This window comes from Siphateles boraxobius, unplaced genomic scaffold, assembly GCF_051911475.1.
Source record: "Siphateles boraxobius isolate OS27281-9 unplaced genomic scaffold, OSU_SipBor_1 16, whole genome shotgun sequence".
In the NCBI taxonomy this organism is placed as follows: Eukaryota; Metazoa; Chordata; class Actinopteri; order Cypriniformes; family Leuciscidae; genus Siphateles; species Siphateles boraxobius.
Window position 1 is genome coordinate 170,379 of NW_027508766.1, and position 27,449 is coordinate 197,827.

Sequence of the window (27,449 nt, forward strand, 5' to 3'; positions counted from 1 at the left end):
GTTCAGTGATTGGTTATTTTTTCAAGTTTAAAGAGCCCACCCCCAAGTCTCTATGATGTTTGGCTCCCTATATTTAACTTGGGAGCAGCCTTCATTGTAAATCTATGGGATTTTTTTCATCTGTTTTATCAAAATTTTGAGTCTGATCTGTTGGTGTTAGTAATAATATACTTTCCCTCAATCAGCAACACAAGGTGTTCAAATCCCTAATCCTACGTATGAACAATAGTACAATGGTAAACTAATAAATACACATACAATCCAACATATTCAGTGTAACTTCACAAGCAAAGCTACTGCCATTTGATCTTGGACCTTGGATGATAGTGTAAGAATTTTCTGTTTCTTTTCCACTTTCTCTCCTTCCCCTTATTAGCATTCGATCACATCATCAATCCTGTCTAGCCCCCGACCAAGCGCTGTCACATCTCCTCCCCCACATCTTTCCAGAGATAAGAGCACTCATCTCCTCATCTCAGGGTCCTCACATTGACTCATCTTCCTGTGGGTGTCCAAAGCCAAGTCATTTCATTTTCAATATTTTCCCATAACGTATGCCTCTCCTATCTAGTATTGCAATGACTTTCAGTGTACATGTACAGTACTGTTATATATGTGTGTGAGTGTGTGTTTGTAAATGTAAAGAGCCCTGATAAATCTTGTGAATATTAGATCTTGAATAGCGTTGACTCTTGTAGAATTGTGATGAAATGTCACACTAGCCATTTAATAAGTCGAATATAACCTTAAGTAAAATGCCATAGCATCAATAATGAATAAGCTTAATTTACTCCTCATAATGCAAAATCTCATTATTCAATGTTGCACTTGTTAAGCCACAGGAGTTGTGGATAAGGGCTGCTACTGATATATTGTTACATCAGATTAAAAATTTAAGGCTCCCTGAGGGAGAACATTAGTCTTGCTCCTGATCATGGTAATTTGTGAGTATGTGTATAGATATTTCATTCTTGAAGAGGAATTTAGCGTGTGTGAAGTCCACATATGTGGATAATAAAGAATTTTAATCCTGATTTATTCCCTTTAAAACCCTGTTGATATTTGACACCAAGAGAAGCACAAACCCATACACAACAAACTTCATTTGATGAATTAACTTTGATAATGAGATTGTATGCCAGTGTACTGCATGATTCAAGCTAAAACATAACATATATTAGTGAGGTCTCATAGACGCAATGGTTTTCAAACTAAGATAATGCGATTTACTACACCCTACCCTTAAACTCAATGCCGAGTCTAGACTACACAATATCAGCCCGATTTTGTCACAATCCATTTAACGTAGGGTATTGTGGTGATTTGTAAACGGCAATGAGCATCAGGAAGCAAGAATCCATCGTTTCATCTTGTGTATCATAGTGGATGACAACCGACGCCGCATCTGCTATTCTTCTCGATGTAACAACAGAAAGACTAGTGTGTTTAATTTTTTCCCGTCCCCCACGACAAGTTACGTCACATCTATGGCGTAGACCAATAAGAGCACAGAAGCTCTTTGGTACACAGCTTTCAAACAATGTTGAAACGAAAGAGAGATGATGGCATTGGTGCTGCAAGATGGAGTTATGCAATGGAGGAAAGGTTCTTGGAGCTATGATAACATACTCCTTCTGTCTTTATGATGTTTTCTCGAAGGACTACCGACAAAGTGAAAATGAAATGCTGGTGAACAATAGCGGAGGGGCTTCAGCAACTCGGTGAGTACTGGAATTAGCATTAAGCTAACATGCCGCTTTGGTAGCCATTGTTTGTTAATGCTCTTGTTTCTGGAACTCACACACAGATTTTCATCAAAACAGTATTTAATGTGGTACAGTCCTTTTATCAGGCTATATTAGACATTTTTAAAATTAATAACAGGCACATGTTGGATGTTTAATTATTTAAGCTCATTCTAATTTTTACATTCAGATTACCTTTGTTATCATAAAACTCACTTAAAGTTAATCTAAACAATGCAATAACCCTTAAGTTTTTATTTAATTAATTTAAGTAGTATATGATTTTATAGAAAAATAGTATAGAATATAAGCCATAAAATAAAAAATAAAAATTATTTTCAGTTCAGTGCATCCCTTGATATTATGCGGACATTCCATAGGTGTTATGGTTTTTATACTGAGCCAATCAAATTTTCTAGCCCCTAATCACAGATGACTTTCTGCATTTTTACATTTTTAATAAAACATTTTTTGTGTTTATTTAGAGTTTTGAATTACAAGGACATCGACATGTCCTCATAATGAAGGGGGCCAGGCCTGAAACCTAAATACCCAACACACTATAAGGACTTTGGGTCCTCATAATGTATGTCAAACCAGTACACACACACACACACACACACACACACACACACACACACACACACACACACACACACACACACACACACACACACACACACACACACACACACACACACACACACACACACACACACACACACACACACACACACGCGTTTTAAGGGGCTTTCCATAGGCATAATTATTTTTATACTGTACACACAATTTATATTGTATCCCCTAACCCTACCCCTAAACACAACCCTCAGAGAAAACTTTCTGCATTTTTACATTTTCAAAACAGCTTAATTTAGTATAACTTGTATGCTGTTTTCCTCATGGGGACCAGTAAAATGTCCAGACAATGTAAAAAATGTCTGTCGTTGTGGGGACATTTGATCCTCACAACGTAGGGTATGCCTGAACCACACACACAAAGTAAATCCATCATTCTGGACATGAACACACACGCACCCCTGTACTCATCATTCATCCATTCAGCATGCCAATGTAATTAAAGAAAGTACAATTACAGTTATACTCACAGGAGGTTGGTAGAGTGGAGAAGAGAGGAGAGGAAATAGAAATCAGCGATTTCAAAGGAAGAGAGGTCAGGTGAGGGTATGAGATGGATAGAGGGTATCAGAGAGGGTTAGAAAAAGATTAGAGAGAAGGAAGAAGGCTGTTACAAGAGGAAGTGGATAATCAGAAGGGGAGCCTCCTCACACGTGCACCTGAGCAGAGAAAAACACAAATAAGTCTCTCTCCCTTACCTCTTCACCTAAAGACCTGAGAAAGTCATCTAGAAAATCATCTGATCTGACTCCCACTGCAACACTGCGATTACTATCACTGTATAATGCACAATTCCCTTTCCATTAATATCTATTGTTTTTATATTGAGCTAATGACTTAATCTATCCTTTAGCCAATAAATGAACTCTTACATCATCTTTCTGTATCTTTATATCTTCATAAAGACATGTGTTTATTCCTGTTTTTCTTGTGGGGCTTTTCTCCCCAATGTAGACACACACACACACACACACACACACACACACACACACACACACACACACACACACACACACACACACACACACACACACACACACACACACACACACACACACACACACACACACTTACTTGTGATTAGTCTCAGTAGCAGTAATCAAGCAGCGAGTGGAGATTAAAGAAGATCAATACAACAGCAGATAGGCTAATCCATGACATTAAATCCATCCATGCATTCATCCCTCCTCACAATAACACAAACACATAAATGGACACACAAACAAGCTCAAAATCACGAGGCCATGAAAACTGGCTTAGTACACACAGTGACCCACAGAACTGAATTCATGTAAAAAAAAATCAGCAGACAGTTTCTGGACAGGCAGATAATAAATAAGCAACAGCACATGTATAGAGGGATGAAAGAACATCACAGACGTGAACAGAGGGAAGCAAGTCGCGAGGAGTTTCAAAGCAATAAAAAAATAAAAGAGATGGCACTTATGACTGGCGCTGGAGGGATGGACAGATTCCAGCTCCAGCAGAGAAGTTCACGCTGACATTAACACCAGGAGTGACAGATAAATGAGCAATTGATGGGCAGGTGCATAAAACCATAATAAGTCATTGTGGGGAGTCACTGCTGCACACACACACACGCACGCACACACACACACACACACACACACACACACACACACACACACACACACACACACACACACACACACACACACACAATTATTTCTGACTGAGAGATTAGCAGAGCTATAGCGGAGAACTCATAGACTGCATACTGTCCAGCAGGTTAGATGAACTTTATTATATTTGTACTTCAGTATATAGTCAAGAAACACCCTGCATATTTAAGTCACCCATTCATCTCTTTCTGTCTTAATGTAATATACTATCATTCAAATGTTGTTTTTTAAAAAATATATATTTTTTAATGTTTTAATGTTGATGGTGAAATAATATTACAATTGGAAATAAGTGTTTAAAATGTAATTTATTCCTGTGATGGTAAAGCTTAATTTTCAGCAGCCATTACCCCAGTGTCACAAATCATTCTAATATACTGATTTTGTGCTATTTTTGGAAACCTTGATAGATTTGTTCAGGATTCCATGATGAATAGAAGGAGAAAAGAACAGCATTTATTTGAAATACAAAGTTTTATTAACACTATAAATGTATTTACTGTCACTACTGTCACTGATACATTTATTGTGTCTTTGCTTAATATAAGTATTAATTACTTAACAAAAAAAATCTTACTAACCCCCACAAACTAGACAGCATTATTATTCTGATTATGAAAGCGGCATGTAACTATATTAATCTGATTGCTACAACTAGCAACAATGAGATTAAACCAATATTTCAGTTTAGAAATCAGAGATAAAATGGATTCATGTTGTAAAGGTCACACGTGACACACAGTTTCACCCATCTGTCTAAATTCTTTGTCTGTGTACTCCGGTTCAAAAACCATCTAATTTTCGCCTCCAACTTCAAAATCATCCACCATCGATGTTTTACCTTTTTATTGTCAAGGGCGTTTGACTTAGTCTTTGTTTGCATTGTAGACACTGGGTTGGTACTTCGCATCGAAGAGCTAGTGTAAGACTTTTTGTGGTTAAAAAGTATATATATTTTTATAATATTTTTTAGAAAATGACTGATCGTTTCGCTAGATAAGACCCTTATTCCTCGGCTGGGATTGTGCAGAGCTCTTTGAAGCTGGACTGAGACTTCAATTAGGACCTTCAAACCATTGTAACCGTTGAAGTCCACTGTATGGAGAAAAATCCTGGAATGTTTTCCTCAAAAACCTTAATTTCTTTTCGACTGAAGAAAGAAAGACATGAACATCTTGGATGACATGGGGGTGAGTAAATTATCAGGAAATTTTAATTCTGGAGTGAACTAATCCTTTAAGTCTTTCCCTGGCCCTGTGAGTGTTCAGTAGATGTGTGTATGCTTGTGTGTGTGTGGTGTTCGGCAACCTCTAAATTGCTCTAATAAAGTGTGAAAATAAATGTTTTCTGTGTGTGAGAGACTGCAGCTACCCACAGATACACCGATAATTGTGAAATAAATCGATCTCCCAGACAAATGCTCACATACAGTACTCTTAAATACATTTATAGACACACACACAGACACGCACAAATCGACAAGCAAGCACATACGTATATATTTACATAAAAACACACATATTCAATCTCTTTCACTCTTTTTGCTGCACAAAATAGAGCAATCTAAGACAAACAACAAATAACTAACCAAGACAGCTAAGTAAAGCCACAAAACATCTCTAACTAGCAGTAAAAGCAATAGAGAAGGAATGTGTTTGGGTATAAATGTGTGCTGCAAAGCTCAACAACTGTTAACCATAGGTGCTAACCACACACAGAAAGCAATGAATGTGCAGTATGCAAACAAAGGTCAAAATTTTCCATTACTGTTCAAGGAAACCTGTCTGCCAGAATTCAGATTGCTCTCTGCCTGCTAATACGTTTTCATTAGATTTGTTTACATTGCTCACAACCAATATCCATTCCAACAAGTCTACTGTCTGTGTATGGAGTGAGGAGGCAGAGGGAAAATAGAGGAAAAGAGGAGGTCAGAAAGGAGGTGGGATTATGTGAACTAGTTTTAGAAAACCCAAACACCAGCCACAAAATATTCACAAACATAAACATCTGCTCAATCGTTTGTAACATTTTGGAGAGTCTGAGACCCATAATGCCTGAATCTCACTGACTTTGTTGTATTTCTGGGTTTGTTTTGGTGCTGCTCTACTCTGTTCCACAAACTGACACAGTGTGTGAACATTTTGTCCAGATGTTGCAGCTCAAATTTCAGATCTAACCGAATGTATGTTCAAATTACAGATCGGAAAGGAGCAATTGGTCTGACTTTCAACACAATCAAAAGTACTCTAACATTGCCTTTTTGCACTTCCTGATCTCTTTCTTTGTCATATTCCTTTTATTTTTTTTATTTTTTTTTGTGGGATATTTTTTAGTTCTTTTGAAAGAAATCTCCTATGCTAACAATTTGAAAGTAAAAACAGTAATATTGTAAATTATTAGTACAATTTCAAATATCGTTTATCTATTATAATATATTTTAAAATGTAAATTATTACTGTGATGGCAAAGCTGAATTTTCAGCAGATAATACTTCAGTCTTCATGATCTTTCAAAACCATTGTAATATGCTGATTTGCTTCTCAAGAAACAGTTATTTTTTTATTATTATCAGATAATATTTTTGTGGAAACCTTGACTGAAAAAAATATAGAAAGTTGAAAATGACAGCATTTATTTGAAATAGAAAATCTTTGTGACATTATAAATGTATTTACAGATATTTTTAATCAATTTAATGCATCCCTGCTATATAAAAGTAGTAATTTCTTTCAAAAACTTCAAACTTTTGTAAGCCAGATGCCAGATTAAAACTATTTTATGTGTGTATAAACTATTACTATATAACTATATAAACTATTATACTATTTTATTATGTATAAAATTATGTGCGTGTCCATTTAAGTGCTACTGTCATCTGTCTTTACCTCTCATCAAGTGCCGTTGAATTCCGAGTTTCTAGCTTAGTAACTTCCTTTCTCGCTGCATCCATTCCAGCATCACTTCTTGCATTTGATGGATTGAGCAGATTGAGGTAGGACTCAGCATGGAAGGAGACGGGAGGGTTTTCTGGCTGTCCTGCTGGAGTGGAGGTGACGGGCTGGTCTGAGCGAGGAGTGTAGAGGTTCTTCAGGTTGAGAGAGAGAGAACGACTGGGCAGACTACTCCAAACTGATTCTTCTTCTAGAAGAGAGAGATTCAAATTTAGGGCATAAAGTAAACGTCTTAATAGCAAAACCTGAAACTAACAATAGGGGATGTTATGTTATTATGAATGTTTTGAACACTTACAGTATTTAAATGAAGCTTATTACTGAAAAATCAGCTATTGGGAGACTGGCAGTACAGTTACCCTTTAATTACAGACACTAAAGGGCATAATAGTGACAGAACATTTCAATAACTCTAAATGACAGGTCACAGCAACCAGACAGTACACCTCCACCACTGCACCTAGCATAAGCTTACTCCACACACACACACACACACACACACACACACACACACACACACACACACACACACACACACACACACACACACACACACACACACACACACACACACACACACACACACACACACACACACACACACTTTCTCTCTCAGAGTGCAAGAGTCGGCAAAGAGCCCAGTGGTGAAGAATCAAACCTAATAAACTCCTGCACTAAACTCTGAAATAGATTAGTGTACACCAACAAACTCAATAACATCCCAGCCAGCCAAAAAACAATGTGTGCGCGTCTATGACTGTATTGGTGTGCAATAGACTGCCCACTTTTTCAGCAGACTGGGATCTGGAAGTATTTTTTTCCCATTCATTTTCTTAGCAGAAGGATCTTAAATAAAAAGTTCTTAGCAATAAACCAAAAAACTAGCTCATAGATAAATCACAACAATATAATGTTTAACTGAAAGTAAAATCGTATTTTCAAAAATCACAAAAAGAATATTTAAAAAAATCATGTATTTAAATTCGTATTAATATACACTTCCCTTCAACTCAATTTTCAAACCCTTCAAATAATAATTTTATATTTTAATACATTTTAAATATATATATTTTTTTCTATGATGGCAAAGCTAATATTTTGGCAGCAATAAATAAATTATAAATGTCTTTACTGTCACTTTTAATCAATTTAATATGTCCTTGCTGAATATATATATAATGTTCATTTGAAAATATATAATGTATAATATATAATGTTCATTTGAATTAATTTCTTTAATATTACTGACCCCAAACGGTAGTGTAATTGACCGAATAAACTACTCCTCTCATGAAGCACTGCAAATTACAGAATCATAAATAAACGATGATACAGTGTAAAACTATAAACTATCAGTAATTAATTATCAATTTAAAATACAATATATTTTTTGTTTATTGCAAAATATTAAAAGATTTCATTTGTGTAGCGAGACTAATTTTATTCGATCATTTGCAGGGCTTTATGTGAGTGACTCCTGTCAGGATTATGGGTAGTGTTGTGAGTCTTACTCTGTGTGGCTCCACTGACTCTGACCTCCAGTTGGCTGAGGTGTTTCACCAGCAGGGATGTATGTTGCAGTAAGTCTCGGTTCTGCAGCAGCAGCTGGTGAGTTCTGGCCTGCGCCTCCATGCGGGCAGCCGTCTCCGCGGCCAGCTGATCCTTTAGGAGTTGCACCTATAGCAGGGACACGCTTAGTCAAGACTATAGGGAATCACGCCAGTCTTACTGAAAGATAGGATGACTTACAAGTAGGATTATGGTGAGTGAAACTAATCTTACATCAGGTAATCAAAGTCCTATAGAGTTGATTCTCTAACTTCTAACTTGTGTTGTGTGTGTGTGTGTGTGTGTGTGTGTGTGTGTGTGTGTGTGTGTGTGTGTGTGTGTGTGTGTGTGTGTGTGTGTGTGTGTGTGTGCGTGTGTGTGCGTGTGTGTGTATCAGAAGCAATGACAGATATCAGACTTTTAATCATCTAAACACTATTAATCAAAAAAAAATTTAAGAATCTAAAGTGGTTTCCTGCATGATGAAAGAGACCTTTATTTGTTGACTTCATCATTTGTGCAGAAGTTTGGGAGGATCAGCCCACGGAAAGGAAAAGATCTCTTAAAAAAAATCAAGATCTCTTTCAACTTTTTGCCTCCAAGGTCTATAGCTATTGTCAATGACAATATTTGAAGACATTTCTGATATGTCTGCTATAATGACAAAGCTGCTCATTTTAAAACTTTTATCTACAGAAACTAGATATATGTGGCAATATAATCAAGTAATTAAATAAAATAATAATAATACAAGTTTTAAGTTGTTTACACAATATTACAGAGATTGAAAAAATGTGTATACATTTGTTTATATATTTATAATAAAAAATAAATCAAATTACTTATGATTTGATTAATGTTCACAACTTTTCCAGGTCTAGACATCACACTTTTAAAATTCCCTCATGCAGTATATGCAGGTTGTCCAAGATAATGAGTAGCCAGATTCTTAAATAAAAATGGCATTGGTTAAGGGAATTAATTAAAATACGAAATATGATTTATAATATCTTGTTTTTTAGCAAACTTCAAATATTTAAACATAAACTACTATCCACATTCATTTAGTCTCACTTGTTAAGAAATGCTCTAAAGAATTTTAGGAGAAAGATCTGAGAAAAGGTTAATACTTAAAAGAAACTAAAAACTATTAAGTTCCATAATAGTTAGAGCAACGTCTGAGCAATATACTTTTTCTCTGGGTGGGCGTTGAATGCACATCAATCTCCTTTTCCAAGCTATTGCTATGCAGTAGCATGACTGTGCTGAATCAGAGCTGAGACCACATCAGCTTCCTCTCCCTCACACAGGAACATTATAACTATAACATCATCTGAACCTTATACAGTATCCCAAATGAGAACAAATATTATTAGTCGGAGACAGAATGACAAAAAGGACCCAATAAATGAACAGGCGAATGAATGAAGTGGCAGTGGCCTGGTGATTGCCCATATCAGCGTTGTGTATCTTTGCTTCCTCTATATGGTGAATGATTTGGGCTTATATAATATGTGAGAGCTTTTTAACAAAGGCTATCAGAAATAATTTCAAAAGAGAAAAATGAATAGGGTTGTGGAGAAAATCTGTTTTCTGAGTGGAAAGCAAATGATTGTGAAAATGCCTGAAAATATGAAATCAACTGCTACATTTTCTATGTAGTTGTAGCCCCTTCTAGTGTCAGGAAAGGGTAGAAGCAACATCTTACCTGTGCTACAGCGATCTGAGTTTGTTGTTGCTGCTGTAGAAGCTGTTGTTGGAGTAACTGCAGCTGGTGATGGCTTGCCAAAGGTGTGAGAGTAGGAGAGCAAGGGCTGCTGGTGGATAGTGTGTAGAGAGAGACACCCTCCAGGTCTTGTAAAGACTGAGAGAGGGAAAATGAGAATAAGAGAGAGAAGAGAAAATAAAGTTATCACTATTTTTTGCTTCCTAAAAATTTTTTTTCATCAAACATCAACTTTTGCAGTTTACATTAGTATTAATTTTGCAATCTCTTTTTAAAGTCTAAGTTAAAAAAAAAAAAAAAAAAAAAAAAAATATATATATATATATATATATATATATATATATATATATATATATATATATATATATATATATATATTTAGATTTGAACATATTTAGGCAACCTATCCTGTTTTTGTTTTGTCAAGTTTTAGTTGACTAAAATGTCTGGAAAAAAACTAACCCTAACCCCAAAGGCCCGTTCCCACCAAGAACAAGAACTTTAACGATAACTATAATGAGAACTACTGTATATTAGCGTCTACACCAGCGGACGATATCGTTCTGTTAATTCCAGTTTTGTCATCTGCCTCTTTAAATGCTCGAGCTCTTTAAAGCAGGATGGATTCTGATTGGCTGTCAATGTTTCAGCTTGAAAAATTGTTTGAAAGTGAATCCAACAATATCGTTCTCTTACGAGAGGTTCTCTCGTATTGCGTAAGTTTAGCTTACGCTACGGGAAAGATTCATCTTCTCGAGATACTGAAGCCAAAAAATTATCCTTAATTTTGTATAACTTGTCAACGCAGTGCAGCAGCTAGCAGACCTAGAGCAGGCCATCTCGCGTGCTCATTGGCTGCCCTGCGGGCAACTGCTGCAGCCTACCAGTGCGCCCGGCGTGACGTCACGCCCAATGAAGGGCGCCCGCGCCTTTATAGCGTCACAGCCCACCAGATAGGCGTGGCTTAGCGTATAAAATAGGGGATGTAGGCTGAATTCTCTGATTTTTCGACTCTTCAGCGAGCTCTTCGCATCGCTGGATTTGAGAGAAGCCACCGCCGCCGTCGAACAGCGAACAGCCAGCTTAGGACAGCGCTGAGGAAGCCGGCCGTCTTCGCCACCTTCAGCCATCCGTGCGAGCTACGCTATCCGGCGACGTATCCTTTTTTGCAAATCATTCTAAAAGAGCAGCGAGCGTCTTTTTAAAGATGCCTCGCACTTCCTGCGGCTCGTGTAAAGCCCCGCTCAGCGCCGGAGACCGCCACCTGATCTGCGCTCTCTGCCTGGGCCTGGAACACGCAGAGCTCGCCCTCGCGTCCGGGGGCTGCGAGCTCTGTGAGGAGCTTCCGCTGTCGACCCTGCGGGCTCGACTCGAAGCGTTCAACACCACAGCAGTCACTCCGCCTCCTGTGGGACCGCGCAGAAAGAAGCGCCGTTCCCTGAGACAGCCGGAACCTGTGGCCACAGCGACGCGCTCGCCGGAGAACCTCCCTCGAGCCTCGCTCTCGCCTTCCCCACCTCTCCTCACTGACGCGCAGCTGCCGCTTGCGAGCCTCACTGCCGTCACTTCGGAGGATGAGTCCGTGGGACACGCCACAAAAGACTGCTGCTCTATCCTGGCATCAGACAGCGAGGAATGGTCGCTTCACTCCGCCTCCTCGTCAATCCAGGAATCCGCCCGTACCCGCGCTGGAGCTGACGCGGAACTTATGCGCCTGCTGACGCAAGCTGTCGACCGTCTCGGGCTCGAGTGGTCGCTGCCGAAGGAACCCGCGCCGAACAGGCTCGACGGCTGCTTCCTTCAAAGTCGCCGCCGCGCAGTTTCAGAAACCAGGCCCGCTCCATTCCTGCCGGAACTTCATGCGGAGCTGACGAAGTCGTGGAATTCGCCTTTTTCGGCTAGACTTCAGTCACAGGCCTCCGCGTCGCTCTCCCGAGTGGACGGCGCCGCCGAGAAAGGGTACACAGCGATTCCCCCTGTGGAAGAGGCGGTCGCAGCGCACCTTTGCCCGCCCTCCGCGAGATGGCGGTCACGGTCAGCCCTCCCGTCTAAAGCCTGCAGAGCCACTTCCGCCTTGGTCGGCCGCGCTTATGCCGCCTCCGGCCAGGCCGCGTCTGCTCTACACTCGATGGCTGTGCTTCAGATCCTGCAAGCCGACCTCCTCCGTGAATGGGATGAGAAGGGCCGGGACCCAGCTGCGGTTACGGATTTGAGAAGCGCGACGGATCTTTCTCTCCGCGCCACCAAAGCTGCAGCCCAGGCCATCGGACGAGCCATGGCCGCGTTAACCGTGACGGAGAGGCACCTCTGGTTAACGCTCGCGGATATGAGGGAAACTGAGCGAGCCACCTTTCTGAACGCGCCGCTTTCCCCCACTGGTCTCTTCGGCCCAGCGGTGAACGGGATTGTTGACCGCTTCTCTATGGTGCAAAAGACCACGCAGGCCATGAACCTCTTCCTGCCGCGACGCTCGAGTTCCGCCACAGGCCGCTCTGGCGAGAGACAAAGCCAGCCTCCTGTGCGAACCAGCACCCAGCGTCCAGCACAGCCTCAGCATCAGCCTTCGCAGCGACGTCAGGGCGGCCACCCTAGATCGCGCTCAGACAGCCGTCGCAGAGGGCCTCGGCAAAGGCTCACGCTGAAGTCTGAGCACGCGAAGCCCTCCTAACAGCGGGAGAGAAAAGACGCGCGTGTCCCGCTGCGGCCGGACCGCCGTCAAAGTTCATTTCCCTGTCAGTCCCCTTCGAACAGGCTACTGCAGTGGTTCAACTAGCAGCCAACGAGCCGGTTTATTCACCCTCTCGCCTGCACACAAACGCCGTTTTCACGGCGACCCAGAGAAATCTCAAAAAGAGTATAATGTCTGGTCCGGCTCACGCCGTCAGTGTTTTAAGTGTAGTGAATGTGCCCACGCCCCAGTGTTCACCCCTACACATAAGCACTCAAAATCCCGTGTCACTCACAGAGCACACTCTCATAAAGCGCAGAAAAGCCGCTCGAGTGTTGAATGTAAGAAATGTGTCCACAGGTCTGTGCCCACTATCTGCCCGCTCTGTTACACGATCAAAAAAGCTTATGAACGTAAGTCTCGTGCCCGCCAGAGAGCGCTCACGCTTGCTAACACAAACCTTCCTCCGGGTCCCGCCTGTGCGTTTAAGTGTTATCACGAAACACAGGGCGTTAATAAAACGCTCCCCATCTACTATGATCGGGGCGTCAGATACAGTTGTAAGTCTCGTGCCCGCGTGCGCGCGCTCACGCTTACAGAGAGCTCTCCCGCCCAGAGCGCTGCTCGCGCGTCAAAGTGTGGCAAAAGTATGTTCCCCATCCCTTATGATCGGGACATCTCACATAAGTCAGCCGGTCTCGGCTGTCAGCGAGCGGCCATTGCCCAGAACCGAGAGCGCGCGCGCCGCGCTCTCGGCTCCGGTTCAGTTTCACAAGCCCGCAAATGGCGGCGGTCTGAACCCGGAGGCCATTCGCCCCCTGGCGGCTCACATAGCTGCGTGGGAAACTATCCCAGGGATTTCAGAATGGGTGTTGAGCACAATAAAGCAGGGCTATGCACTTCAATTCGTTCGCCGTCCTCCGCGCTTTCAAGCCCGGACCGCGACGATAGTGAATGCGGAAGTAGCACACCTACTTCACGCAGAAATAGCAAAGCTGCTGTGCAAAGGGGCTATAGAAAAGGTGCCGCCTTCTCTGAGCGAGTCAGGCTTTTACAGCCGATATTTTCTCGTACCCAAGAAGGACGGAGCCTTCAGACCTATCCTAGATCTGAGATATTTGAACAAAGTGCTTGTAAAAAGACCGTTCAAAATGCTTACGACCAGAAAAATCCTCGCGCACGTTCGCCCGAGGGACTGGTTTATTTCTCTAGATCTGAAGGATGCCTATTTTCAGATTCAGATAGTACCCCGTCACAGGCAATTTTTGAGATTCGCCTTCGACGGTCAGGCATATCAATACACCGTCCTGCCGTTCGGCCTGTCCCTAGCACCCCGTACATTTACAAAGTGCATGGACGCGGCGCTCGCCCCCCTGAGAAGTCAGGGGCTGCGCATAATGAACTATCTGGACGATTGGCTGATATTGGCACAGTCAGAGACAGAACTACTATCTCACAGAACAGTGCTTCTCAGTCATCTGGAAAGCTTGAGTCTCACGGTCAACTGGACCAAGAGCTCATTACTGCCCAGCCAGTCAATTTCCTTTTTAGGAATAGAACTGGACTCGGTGACCATGACGGCTCGTTTATCGACACAGCGCGCGCGCCGTGTTCGCCACCTAGCCGCATCTTTCCAGAAGGGCAGCTTTCTCCCTTTGAAAACATTTCAAAGGATGTTGGGCTGTATGGCATCAGCTGCAGCGGTGCTCCAGCTGGGCCTACTGCGCATGCGCCCGCTCCAACGCTGGTTGAACGCTCGCGCGCCTCGCCGAGCCTGGGTGTCTGGCGGCCAGAAAATCAGAGTGACTCAGACCTGCATAACAGCTCTGCAGCCCTGGTTAGTGGCCGATTGGTACCAGCATGGAGTAATGATGGGAACCATCTCTTATCGGAAGGTCATCTCGACAGACGCGTCCAACTCGGGTTGGGGCGCGCTGTTCGAGGGCAGACCGGCCTTTGGCCAGTGGTCAGACCAGGAGAAGGGTTTTCACATAAACTGTCTGGAAATGATAGCGGTCGAGAACGCGCTGAAGTGCTTCCTCCCGTTTATACAGGACCAGCATGTTCTTGTCCGCTCGGACAACACATCTGTGGTATCCTATGTAAACCGTCAGGGCGGTGTCAGATCCAGAAATCTCTGCAATCTGACGGAACGCCTCCTTATTTGGTCACAGACGAACCTGCGCTCGCTGAGGGCGGCGCATGTGCCTGGCCATTTGAACGACGGCCCAGACAGACTGTCCAGGGACAATGTTCCCCCAGGGGAATGGTCCCTGCACCCCCAAACGGTCCAGAAACTGTGGCGCCTATTCGGCAGAGCGGAAGTCGACCTGTTTGCGTCAAAAGACAACGCTCAATGCCCGATGTTCTTCTCGAAGGACGAGGACGCGCTGGCCCAGGTTTGGCCCAGCCTCCCGCTATATGCTTTCCCTCCTGTCTCTCTGTTGCCACAGGTGATCAAGAGGATCAGGGAAACGCGCCACTCGGTGCTCCTCATAGCCCCACGTTGGGAGAATCAGACTTGGTTCCCGGAACTGGCACGGCTGTCACATACAGCTCCGTGGCCGATTCCGGTGAGGGCAGATCTCCTCTCTCAAGCTCGCGGCACGATCTGGCATCCCCATCCAGAGCGCTGGTCTCTGCATGCATGGTTGATCAACGGGTACTCGTTGCCCTGCCAGAAGGTGTGATGAACACGATCACGCAGTCTAGAGCCCCTTCCACGAGAAGGCTCTACGCGTCTAAATGGTCGGTGTTCTCTGGATGGTGCACCGACAGAGGTCTGGACCCGCGGACATGCGGGGTGGCGCATCTGCTCACTTTCCTACAAGAGCTGTTGGATAAGGGAAGATCCCCATCCACGCTCAAAGTTTACGTGGCGGCCGTAGCAGCATTCGCGGAATCGACGCACGGCCAGTCACTGGGAAGACATGAGTTGGTCATCCGCTTCCTTAGAGGAGCTAGAAGGATGAATCCGCCGCGCCCCCCGTCGGTTCCCATGTGGGATCTTTCACTGGTCCTCGAGGCCCTGAAAGCTTTTCCATTTGAACCACTAGACTCCGTGGAGTTGAAATATCTATCACTAAAAGCCGTTTTTCTGACTGCACTGTCGTCAGTAAAACGTGTAGGGGATCTGCACGCGCTGACTGTCAGCGCGTCGTGTCTTGAGTTCGGACCAAATGACTCTAAAGTCATCCTCAGACCTAGACATGGTTATGTCCCTAAAGTGATGGGCACTCCATTCAGAGCGCAAGTTATTTCGCTGTCAGCTCTGCCAGCATCTGACAGCGAAAGTGATGTGAATCTCCTCTGCCCTGTCAGAGCACTGAGGGTTTACATTACGCGCTCCGCCTCCTTCAGGCGTTCGGAACAGCTTTTCGTTTCGTTTGGTGGGCGCGCCAAGGGGCTTGCCTCCTCGAAACAGAGCCTGTCCAGATGGATAGTGGACGCTATAGCGGCAGCTTACGCGTCAAAAGGCCTGCAATGCCCTCTGGGCATCAGGGCTCATTCCACGAGAGGTGTGGCCTCGTCGTGGGCATGGTCCAGTGGAATTTCTATCCATGACATATGTGTAGCGGCGGGCTGGAGCTCCCCGTCTACCTTTGTCAGGTTTTATAACCTAGAAGTTCCTGCCTTGCAGGCTAAACTGTTGTCAGTCAGGAAAAGAGGTGTATTCTGCCCAGATCTCCTGCTCAGATCACGTTCATGACTCAGCTCTCCTGGTTGAGCTGCACTAAGTAGGGTATGTGCCATATGACTATACAGACCGGCGCGCTGCTCTGTATTCCCTATGTGTGCTTATGTACAAGTGATGGCCCGCGTGGCTGGCCACCTTATTTTTTCCACTTATGGGGTTCCCCTTAAGCTCGGGGTCTCATGTGGATGCTTGGCGCGCACGGCGTTGACAAAGTGTTCCCGTAGCGTAAGCTAAACTTACGCAATACGAGAGAACCTCTCGTAAGAGAACGATACTCGGTTACTAACGTAACCTCGGTTCTCTCTAGAGAGGGAACGAGTATTGCGTAACCGGCCGTGCTCACGCCACGAGCGACTTCGCTTCAGTCGTCGAAAAACCAGAGAATTCAGCCAACAGCCCCTATTTTATACGCTAAGCCACGCCTATCTGGTGGGCTGTGACGCTATAAAGGCGCGGGCGCCCTTCATTGGGCGTGACGTCACGCCGGGCGCACTGGTAGGCTGCAGCAGTTGCCCGCAGGGCAGCCAATGAGCACGCGAGATGGCCTGCTCTAGGTCTGCTAGCTGCTGCACTGCGTTGACAAGTTATACAAAATTAAGGATAATTTTTTGGCTTCAGTATCTCGAGAAGATGAATCTTTCCCGTAGCGTAAGCTAAACTTACGCAATACTCGTTCCCTCTCTAGAGAGAACCGAGGTTACGTTAGTAACCGAGTATCGTTTCTTTGTGACGTTATTGTTATTTTTGTGATGTGGACTCTGCTATTCTTTTTATTCTTCTAAGTCATATTTTAATTATCCTGCATAATGGTTAAACTGATAATCACACTTATTTTGCTCAATATTGTAATCTTGATTACTGATTATGATTGTTGTCATTTAAAATTTGTTGTCATTTCATCAGAATTATAGCACTTTCACCTATTGGCACAAATCAAAACAATGTAAACTCATTTGCATGGTTTATTTTACTTATTTACTCATCTAGTTTCCTGACAGAAAATATTTTCATATAAATTAACATTCTATACATTATGTAAACTGGTAAAACCCAAAAAGCTTCTCTCAAAAGGTAAAACAGTGACATTCCTGATAGTGTATATATTTAAGACAAAATCTCTAATTGGGAAATTTAAACTCTTGACATCTGGCAACCCCAAGCATGAAAGCTTTGCAAAAAGAGAGCAGAGTAAAGGGTTAATTAGTTTGTGTGTGTATGCGTGTTTGCATTAAGAGTACTTTAATATGTGGATCCACAGAAGCAAAGGTAAACTCAAGTGCATTCATAAAAAGAGGAACATTTATAAACAACCACATTTAAACACACACACACACACACACACACACACACACACACACACACACACACACACACACACACACACACACACACACACACACACACACACACACACACAATTTTCTCTAAGTAGCCTTACTCTGTCTGTCATAAAAGGGACTGAGACAAAGACATGGCTCTAGGGATTTAAACATCAAAACGCTCTCTGCTTTCTCACCTAATGATATTTTCCTTCCCCACCCCTGAACATTACCCTTACACAAACCTTTATACGTTATACCAAACATGACACATCATAATAAGCAGTAAAGGAAACAAAACAATTACTCTTTACTCTACATCCAATGTTAACCACTAGAAGGAGCTGGAGGTTTAATTTCAGGGGTATATGAGAGGGAAGAGAGGCAGAGGATGGATGTAGTAGCACGTCTGCAAAAGTAAGAAACACTTCCAATATGAAACAGTCTTTTAATGTCACTTATCTATATTGTGCACACAGGAATATCTTCCATGAGCAGGATGGCAAAGTGATACCAGTTAGCAACTACATAAAAAAAAGAAAAAAAAAGAAGGAAGCTACAACAATGAATGTTCCCATTCTGTCTTCATTTATCCTCCAGTAGATCCATTTGTCATGAATGTCAGCTACAAAGCTAATGGAACACCACTGGATCTTTGATGTTTGCTAGACAAGGAACACATGAATGCATTATGAATGGACTGCTGCTAAATGAATACATGTAAAATGAATGAATGTATTATCTGCTTTCAGACCATCTACACTGGGAATTTCTGTAAGGAACGGCAGAGAAATATCAAACATTAAACCATTTTAAGTTTGACTTTGTTTAATATATAACTTTGACCTTATTTAAATAATCATAATGCCTCTCTCCTCTCTAATAATTTACTGTATGAACTTCTGAACAGGATCTGCAGTCAAATCATCTTGAATGGTCAGTAAAAAAAACACACACAAAAAAAAACAATTAAACATTGCATTTATTTTTGGCCATATGACCATTGTATTTCTGTTTTACATAGAACTGAAGAATATTCAGTACATCCTATACTGTATTCTAAAATGATCTGATATTAACTTTTGCATGGATTTTATAGAGCTTAGGCTCTTGTAACCAATTGTTTTAAGATATATGAATATGCTTTTAAGCTTTTCTTGCCTCATGGGTTTACATTATCTTAACAAGCATTCTTTGTAAACTTCTTTGATGAGCCAAATATCTTGAAACTTGCATTTTGCAGGCATCACGTTTTAGCGGCTTCAGACTATTTTTGCAATGTTTCACATGTGTCTGTGGAACGTTGAGGTACCACCTCACGCGGGAAACACTTAAATGAGTAGTTTACTTTAAAATGAAAATTAGTCCATGATTTACTCACCCTGAAGCCATCCTAGATACAATTAGTCATTTACCAGACGCTTTTATCCAAAGCGACTGTATATGTGTATATGACTTTTTTCTTTCAGACGAAAACAATCACAGTTACATTAAAGCTGCAGTAGGGAGTTTTGAGAAAACGTTGACTTAGCCTGAAAATTTGAACAAGCACAACTTACAGGTCCAACCCCCTTGCTCTCTGCTGCGCTACAGCCCTCCCTCCACAGCTCCTCCCCCACAGCGGAGCCTGCCGTGAACGCACACGCTAGTAAGCAGGGCCACCGATGACGGCGGATTATAAACAGTTATGGAACATTCACTAATAGGGACGAAACATCAACAATATGCTTTACATTGACTATAGCCTGCCCATACTTTGACTACAAACTTGGTCCTCAAATCATTATGTATTTTGCAATACATGTAACTTTATAACGTTGCACTCTTTCTATAAGTTCTAAATAGCTACTAAGATAAGGTTAAAGGATTAGTTCACTTTAAAAAAAACTTTTGCTGATAATTTACTCACCCCCATGTCATCCAAGATGTCCATGTCTTTCTTTCTTTAGTCGAAAAGAAATTAAGGTTTTTGATGAAAACATTCCAGGCTTTTTCTCCATATAATGGACTTCAATAGGACACAAACGTTTCAAGGACCAAATGACAGTTTCAATGCAGCTTCAAAGGCCTTTAAACGATACCAGACGATGAATAAGGGTCTTATCTAGCGAAACGATCAGTCATTTCAAAAATAAATAAAAAACTTTCAGTTTTATAAGCACAAATGCTCGCCTTGCTCTGTTCTGTGATGCACGTTCGTGACTCTCCTGTTCGAACTCGATAATCCAAATGAACAAATCTTTTTTCGAGTCATTTCGTTCGTTGTATGAACGAAATGACTCGAAAAAAGATTCGTTCATTTGGATGAACGAGTTCGAACAGGAAAGTCACGAACGACGGTACGTGCTCGCGCTGTGCAAGAGAGGGGTGATCAGCGCGTACACGAGCGTGATTGACACTGCTAAGACATTCCTCCTGGCTCTGATTGGTTGTTTCTGACCAGGAGCGGTGTATTTCTGCAAATGGCAATAGGACCACAGGGAGGAGCCAGAGGAGCTTGATTTTTTCACAGATTATCTGTCTCATATTCTACTGTCAGGACATAATGACAGTTTTATCAAATATTTGTTTACAAAAGTTACCTACTGCAGCTTTAATAAACACCCTGATGCTTCCGAAATGGCAGTGGATTGCAACCATTGCAACCATCAGATTGAAGCTCAAAAAGTGCATCCATCCATCATAAAAGTGCTCCACACGGCTCCGGGGGTTAATAAAGGCCTTCTGAAGCAAAGATATGAGTTTGTGTAAGAAAAATATAAGTATTTAAAACTTTATAAAATAAAATAACTAGCTTTCGGCCAAACGAACATACGGATTCCACTTAAAGGGATAGTTCACCCAAAAATGAAAATTCTGTTTTTTTACTCACCCTCATGTTGTTCCAACCCCGTAAGACCTTTGTTCATCTTCGGAACATGAATTAAGATATTTTTGATTAAATCTGAGAGCTGGATCAGTCCTCCATAGGCTTCTTAAGGGATTGACACTTGTTCCCCGAAAAGTTATTAAAGACATCGTTAAAATAGTCCAAGTGACTACAGTGGCTCAATCCTAAGTTTATCAAACGACGAGAATACTTTTTGTGCGCAAAAAAACCAAAAATAACGACTTTATTTCAACTATTCATTTCCTTCTCTCTGGGCCTCGGGTCAGGTTACTAGTTTAATAGTGTATGATGTGTTGTTGTACGTCACATGCATCACCCACATGACCAGCGTCGGCCAATAGTTAGCATACGTGTGACGTAGCTCTACGCTATTACACTAGGTTAACTGACTAGAGGCCCACAGAGAAGGAAATGAAAAGTTGAAATAAAGTCGTCATTTTTGTTTGTTTTTGCGCACAAAAAGTATTCTCATCACTTGATAAACTTAAGATTGAGCCACTGTAGTCACTTGGACTATTTTAACGATGTCTTTAATAACTTTTCAGGGCTGGCAAGTGTCAATCCCTTAGAAGCCTATGGAGGAGGGATCCAGCTCTCAGATTTAATAAAAAATAACTTAATTCGTGTTCCGAAGATGAACGAAGGTCTTACGGGGTTGGAACAACATGAGGGTGAGTAAATACTGACAGAATTTTCATTTTTGGGTGAACTATCCCTTTAAGTAAGTATTTTCAAAAATGTTCCAGGGCCTTGGATTTTTTTTTTTTCAGATTCACAAACTTTCAAGGATTTCAAGGACCCTGAATATATTATTTTAAGTAAAAAAAAAAATAATAATTATGCATCATGGTAATATTTGCTGTAATAATTTGTTTAAATGTGTGTTTAAATGCCTTTAATTAATGTTGGTTTTGCTTTCATTTACAATAAAAATAAAACGTTTTTGTTTGAAAGAAATGAATACTTATATTCAGCAAGGATTCATTCATCAAAGATTTCTTTAAAAAGTATTGTGGTTTCCACAAAAATATTAAGCAGCACAGCTGTTTTCAACATTAATAATAAAAATAAATGTTTCTTGAGCACCTAATCAGCATATGGATTTCTGAAGGATTATGTGACTGAATACTGGATTAATGGCTGTTGAAAATACAGCTTTGCCATCACAGGAACAAATTAAAATAAAATAGAATAAACAAAACAATAAAATAGAAAAGTGTGACGCTAGAATATAAATAATATAATATAAGTCTAATATAATGAGAATTACCATTGAGAATAATGGGGAAAGTTACATATGCAGATGCATTTCTATAAGTTGAAACTGAGATTTGCTGAATGAGTGGGTTTTAAAGTTAAATAATAGAGGATATTGGTGCATTCCTAGTTAATTTCACTCCAGCGCATGAAATCCCTGTCTCAATGAGGCTGTATGAAATTGTTTCCAGTTCAGACAGTGATAAGTGGTTAAAGTCAGATGAAAATTTTGAAAATAGTATGCAGGCCTGGGGCATAATTACAGTTTAACTGAATACCCCGAAGTGTACAAGGTTGAGACAAAGGGGTAAAAAAACAGAAGAGAGAGGAGGTGAAAGGGGTTTCCTCTTTATTTATAAACAGCCATTATTTCCAGCTGACGAGCGATACTCGAAAGACGTCTGTGGGAAGAAATGATGCAAGGGCTTCTCTTCTGCTAAAACACTCAGTCATGCTCATACTCAAGATCAATCTCACCTGATGGGTTTGTCCAGGTTTCACCATGTTGAGCTCTGACAGGCTCTGAAGGATGTCATCCATAGCCTGCTCACTGAGCTTTGGGGAATGAGACTCCATTCCAGTGACATCATCCATTCCCTGCTCCATCCCTGTCAGCTGACGACCTGTAAACAACAGCAGCATTTTAAGTATATGATGAAACTAGTTATACAACAATGATCGGCACGTTTAAACATCACATGAAAAATATCACCGAAATGTTGCACTTGCAGCTCCACAGCTTTGATTTATTCTATGATGACATGTTTTAAGGAATGAATGCTCTGATGTGATGGCATGGTCTCACCTTCAGGGCTGGGCTCATCTCCAGACTGATCGCTTTGGCCGTCTGCAGGGCCGTCTGGCTGCTCATCTGAATTCTGCTCAGCGTGCTGCAGACTCAGCTTATGGCAGACCTCAAACGCCTGACCGACCGTCCGCACTATCCGCATGGCCTGACTCTGAGAGGGGAGAGAGGTGAAAAATAGAGATTAAGATACCTTATATACTGTATATTCCTAAAATACACTGACCAAAAATATTTATAAAATATATAGTTTTATATAGTTTTCTTTTCTTAATATTTTGGTCACCATATTGCAGGATAGCTTTTTGACATGCTTTTCTTGATTTTATCATATACAATCCTTTTATTGTGCTTTGTGTTATTGTTCATTCTGTGCTACTACAGTTCTATTAAAAAAGCAAAGGGCAACAACTGAGAGGAAAAGCAGAGACAACAGAGACAAACAGGTGAAGAATTTCATGGTTAAGGCCTTCGCTCAAGGAATAGACGGACTGAAAAAAATGGCATGCATGCTATTATTGTTTGGTTTGGGGCAGATAAAGAGAGTAACAGAAAACCGTTTATTTTCTTTCTAAGTGAAAGGAGACTACCTTCTTTTTGGACTTGAACACATTGCATCTAAACAAGTTGCTGGATCCATCACGAGCAATGTAGCTGAAAATCTTCAGATCTTGAGAATCATGGGATACATAGAAGATCCTTAGAGGAAAAAGAATAAAACATAGGCTAAACATTAATACATAAGGTTGAAATCAAATTTATTTTTTTACATTTTCGGTGTCTCACCTGTATATGGGGTCGTGCATAACCAGCATCTTGCTCTCATCCCACGTCCACTCTTTCCTCTGGAGGTCAAAACAAGACAAGTGTCAGGGTCTCATTATGCATGTGAACAAAAATATAAACTCCTAATTTCTATGACTGTAGTTATAGAGAATAAGGATATTCACATAAGGTCAATGTGTGATGTCAGAGGTGTAGGTCTGATGACACATGCCTTGGGTTTCTTGCGCAGCACCACTTTGACCCCGTCTACAGAAACCCCTATGCTCACTTTCTTCTTCTTCACGCTCTTTGCCTTGAACTCGTACTGCAAGGGGAAAAAAAAGAGTAATTTAAATGCATAGTGAGACTTTTTCAAAGATCAAACACAGGACCATATCACCTTTTCTAATGTTTTCCATAAAAAAATACAAATTTGCACTTGATTAACATCCATTTGTCACACTTTAAGATGCAGACTAAAGTCCTGGAATCAATTTTAAATCAGTTATTTATAATTAGCACATAAACTGCTAAATTATGAACATAGAGGAATCAACAATCCGTCCTGCCATATGAGCCTAATTAAAAGTAAGTATATAAAATTATTAAAAGTAAATACTTTTAAGTATTTATCATAAACAACTACTTTTTTAAGAGCAGAATCTTTATTGCAATTTATAAGTTAAATATTATTACAATTTAAAAACGGTTTTCTATTTTACTGTTTTAAAATGTTATTTATTCCTGTAACAGCAAAGCTGATTTTCAGCAGCTATTTCTTCAGTCTTCAGTGTAACATGATGTGCTGCAAAATATTTTACTTTTTTTTTCAAAAGAAAAGCATTTAAATATAATTATTTGTAACATTACTTTACTGTCACTTTTGATCAATTGAATGAGTTCTTAGGGAATAAAAGTTTTAATTTCTTTCAAATAAATAAATTGACCCAAAACTTTTGAACAGTAGTACATGTCAATTTTCCTTTTTTATTTATTTATTTATTTTTTTTTTATGAGTTCCATTGGATTACCTGTTAGTTTGATTAAAGTGCTTGCATTTGGATTCACTCTCTGCTTCATTCCTGCCTACATCGTAACAGATAGATATTTGTGTAATGTGCATGAGTGACAATTAAGAGTGTTGTTGTCTATTCATTAATGGTGTTTTAAGTATGTCATTTATTAGGTTCCATAGATCATATGTAGACTAGAGTTTGAAACAGAGCTCCTGGCCTTTCAAAATCTTTTCTTTCATCTTCCAGGCCTACAGGGTTTTAAAAAGGAAATAAAGCCTGTTGTAAATGTCGAAGACTGAAAACTGGGGTCTCACTTGGGAGCCCCAATCACCTCTGAGTTGTAGAAAAACAACCAATAGAATTGGCAAGTGGAATTTGCATGCCAAGCCACTCTCCCGTACATTCAGGTATATAAGATGACGGCACGCATCCACTCATTCAGATTTTTGCTTTGGAGCCGAGTGGTTGTTTAACAAGTAATCCCTCTCTTCCAATCGTCTTACAAAGAGCATTTCCTGATTGCAAAAGTAGTTGTAATCGAGAGGAGATCTCTCTAGCTGGAGAGAAAGCACATTCAGTGTTTTTTTTGCCGAGTTCAGTGCAGCGATTTCCCCCTGGGCCCTCTGGTGCAAAAGAGCAGATTTCCCTAAAAGAGCAAGCACAGGAGGTGAGTGTCTTTTAAAAGATGTCTTTCTGTTCCGTCCCTTTGTCTGCTTTGGAGGTCAACAAAAGAGAAAGGCTGTCTCCAAACAGAGGTTGTCCCACTGGTTAGTGGATGTCATTGCCTCACCCCCATGCGTGCCATACCCCTTTTGGAGTTAGGGCTCACTCCACTCAGAGTACTGTCCCCTCGTGGGCGTTAGCGCCAGCGCCTCTTTGGCAGACATCTGCAGGGCTGCGCGACACCTAATACCTTCACGAGATTCTACAATCTCCAGGTGGAGCCGGTTTCTTCTCATGTGTTGGGTACAAACAGGTAATGTGCAGGAAGGCTGGCTCGGTGTCTCGCTTGCAACGACATTCCCCATTAAGGTGGGGGATATGAGCACCTTCTTTGCTCTTCCAGTGAGTTCCCCACTTGGCGAACCCTGGATTGAATCTCTGGATGCTCGGTGACTGTAGGTTCCATCCCTGTCTAGGCAGGATCTACCGCAGAGATCTTTCATATGTAGCACTGCCCCACGGGTCAGTTCATATATGTATTTCTATATGCTCCTCCAAACGGGTAGGATGTGGCCTATGTAGCGTCCCTCTCCTTTGGACTAGGTACGCTTCCCCAACGTTTACAACACTGGTCATGGCTGAAAAAAATGGGAATAGAGAGCCGAAGCACTCTTCCTGTGAAGCAACATTCAAAAGGAACCGCAGCTACTACCGTCTCCATGGTAAGCCTTGTCCATTCCATCCCGTTGGCATGGAGGACTATTCATTTTTGGCCTTAAGTTGGGTGCTGGGTAGGTTACGACTGTATAAGGGCAGTTCCCAAAATGGCACACTACAGTTTGCCAGCATCTGCATCGCCAACACTCGTAACTCAGTTCAGTAGCTGTGGCGCTGAAATGACCGCTGAATGGCCAGGATCCCTGTCTCGGCTCCTCAGCATAAACCTGAATGAGTGGATGCGTGCCACCATCTCATATACCCATATGTACGGGGGAGTGGCTTGGCATGCAAATTCCACTCGCTTGAAAGGTTGGAATGAAGACTAATTCTTGCAACTTGGCATGAAATGATTCCTTGAGTTATCTATTTTATTTCTAATTCCTAATGTCTTCAGTCTGAATGATTCACATTGGCACATTTTTAGTCTTTGGGTTCTTTAAAACTTGGTGCATGAATCATTTCTGCTGAAAGACATATTATTCATTATTGAAGTCAAGTCCTGGACTGAACCGAGAGAGCTACTCATTCGCAGAAACATTATGCTGATCTGTCCATCTTTTGAAGACTGTATGAGATGCACTACAGGAAAAGGACATGACAGGTCTTTCCACATGTGCAGGTTACAAACCCTTAGTCTTGCTGAAGAGCTTGAGTGTGTTGAAGTAGCTAAAACTTTAAACTACCTTGTCAGAGTTAATCAGCTTCATGGCTCCCTATTAGAACTAGAAGAGATGCTTATTTTCACTTAGGCCACTCGTGTTAAATTACTCTATTTGTAAATTGCTTTGGGCTACACCCTTTGTTCAATGAGGAAATACACATTTGCTTTATCACAGCAATACATTTAGCTATGAATCCATTCAAACATACAGTAGATAATTCCCGCCTTTTGCTTTTGTACTTTAAAAATGTTATTCAGATGGTACTTCACTTAACCAGAATAAGTTGTTTTGGTGAAGTGGTTGATGCTGCCTTTTCTGCAACAACATGCATTCGTGGCTTAGTGTGCTACTTATAAAATTTTAATGGCTAAAGTCCAAATACACTGTATTCTGTACAAAATGTGCTATGATAATATGCGAGTTTATGCATGGTTAGTAAAAATAAAATATATTCAAAGGAAAATTTATCCAAGTGAACTTTTTCAAATTATGCGTAGAAATGTGTTATTTTTAATGAATCCAAGGAGCACAGTGAATGTGAATGTACCTTAAGAATCTCCCATTGACTTAATGTGCACCAATGACGTGATTATTTCCAATAATCAGAGTAAGGACTTTATAGCAGTAAGATGTTTACATGATACAGGCTAAACTATTCACTCCCTTTTACATACAATTTTAATTATTCTGATTATTCACTAATAATTGTTTATTTTTTGTCGAATATTTTAGGTT

At 41.3% G+C, this 27,449-nt stretch overlaps 1 protein-coding gene across 3 annotated transcripts in view; it reads right to left on the reverse strand.

Moving 5' to 3' along the window:
• LOC143738998 (carboxyl-terminal PDZ ligand of neuronal nitric oxide synthase protein) overlaps positions 1-27,449 on the reverse strand; it is an 84,657-nt gene that overhangs the window by 22,534 nt on the left and 34,674 nt on the right. The window contains exons 3-11 of one of the 3 annotated variants that reach the window (XR_013204120.1): positions 23,886-23,978; positions 23,675-23,733; positions 23,479-23,587; positions 22,889-23,042; positions 22,561-22,706; positions 10,235-10,390; positions 8,490-8,655; positions 6,913-7,168; positions 2,855-3,043 (exon numbers count right to left, since the gene is read on the reverse strand). Coding sequence is in view for 2 of the 3 variants with exons in the window: in XM_077231057.1 (XP_077087172.1) it covers positions 6,913-7,168; positions 8,490-8,655; positions 10,235-10,390; positions 22,561-22,706; positions 22,889-23,042; positions 23,479-23,587; positions 23,675-23,733; positions 23,886-23,978 (1,139 nt within the window). In the remaining variant the exon portion in view is untranslated. The remainder of the gene's footprint in view (positions 1-2,854; positions 3,044-6,912; positions 7,169-8,489; positions 8,656-10,234; positions 10,391-22,560; positions 22,707-22,888; positions 23,043-23,478; positions 23,588-23,674; positions 23,734-23,885; positions 23,979-27,449) is intronic. The other 2 variants (XM_077231058.1, XM_077231057.1) reach the window with 2 other exon arrangements.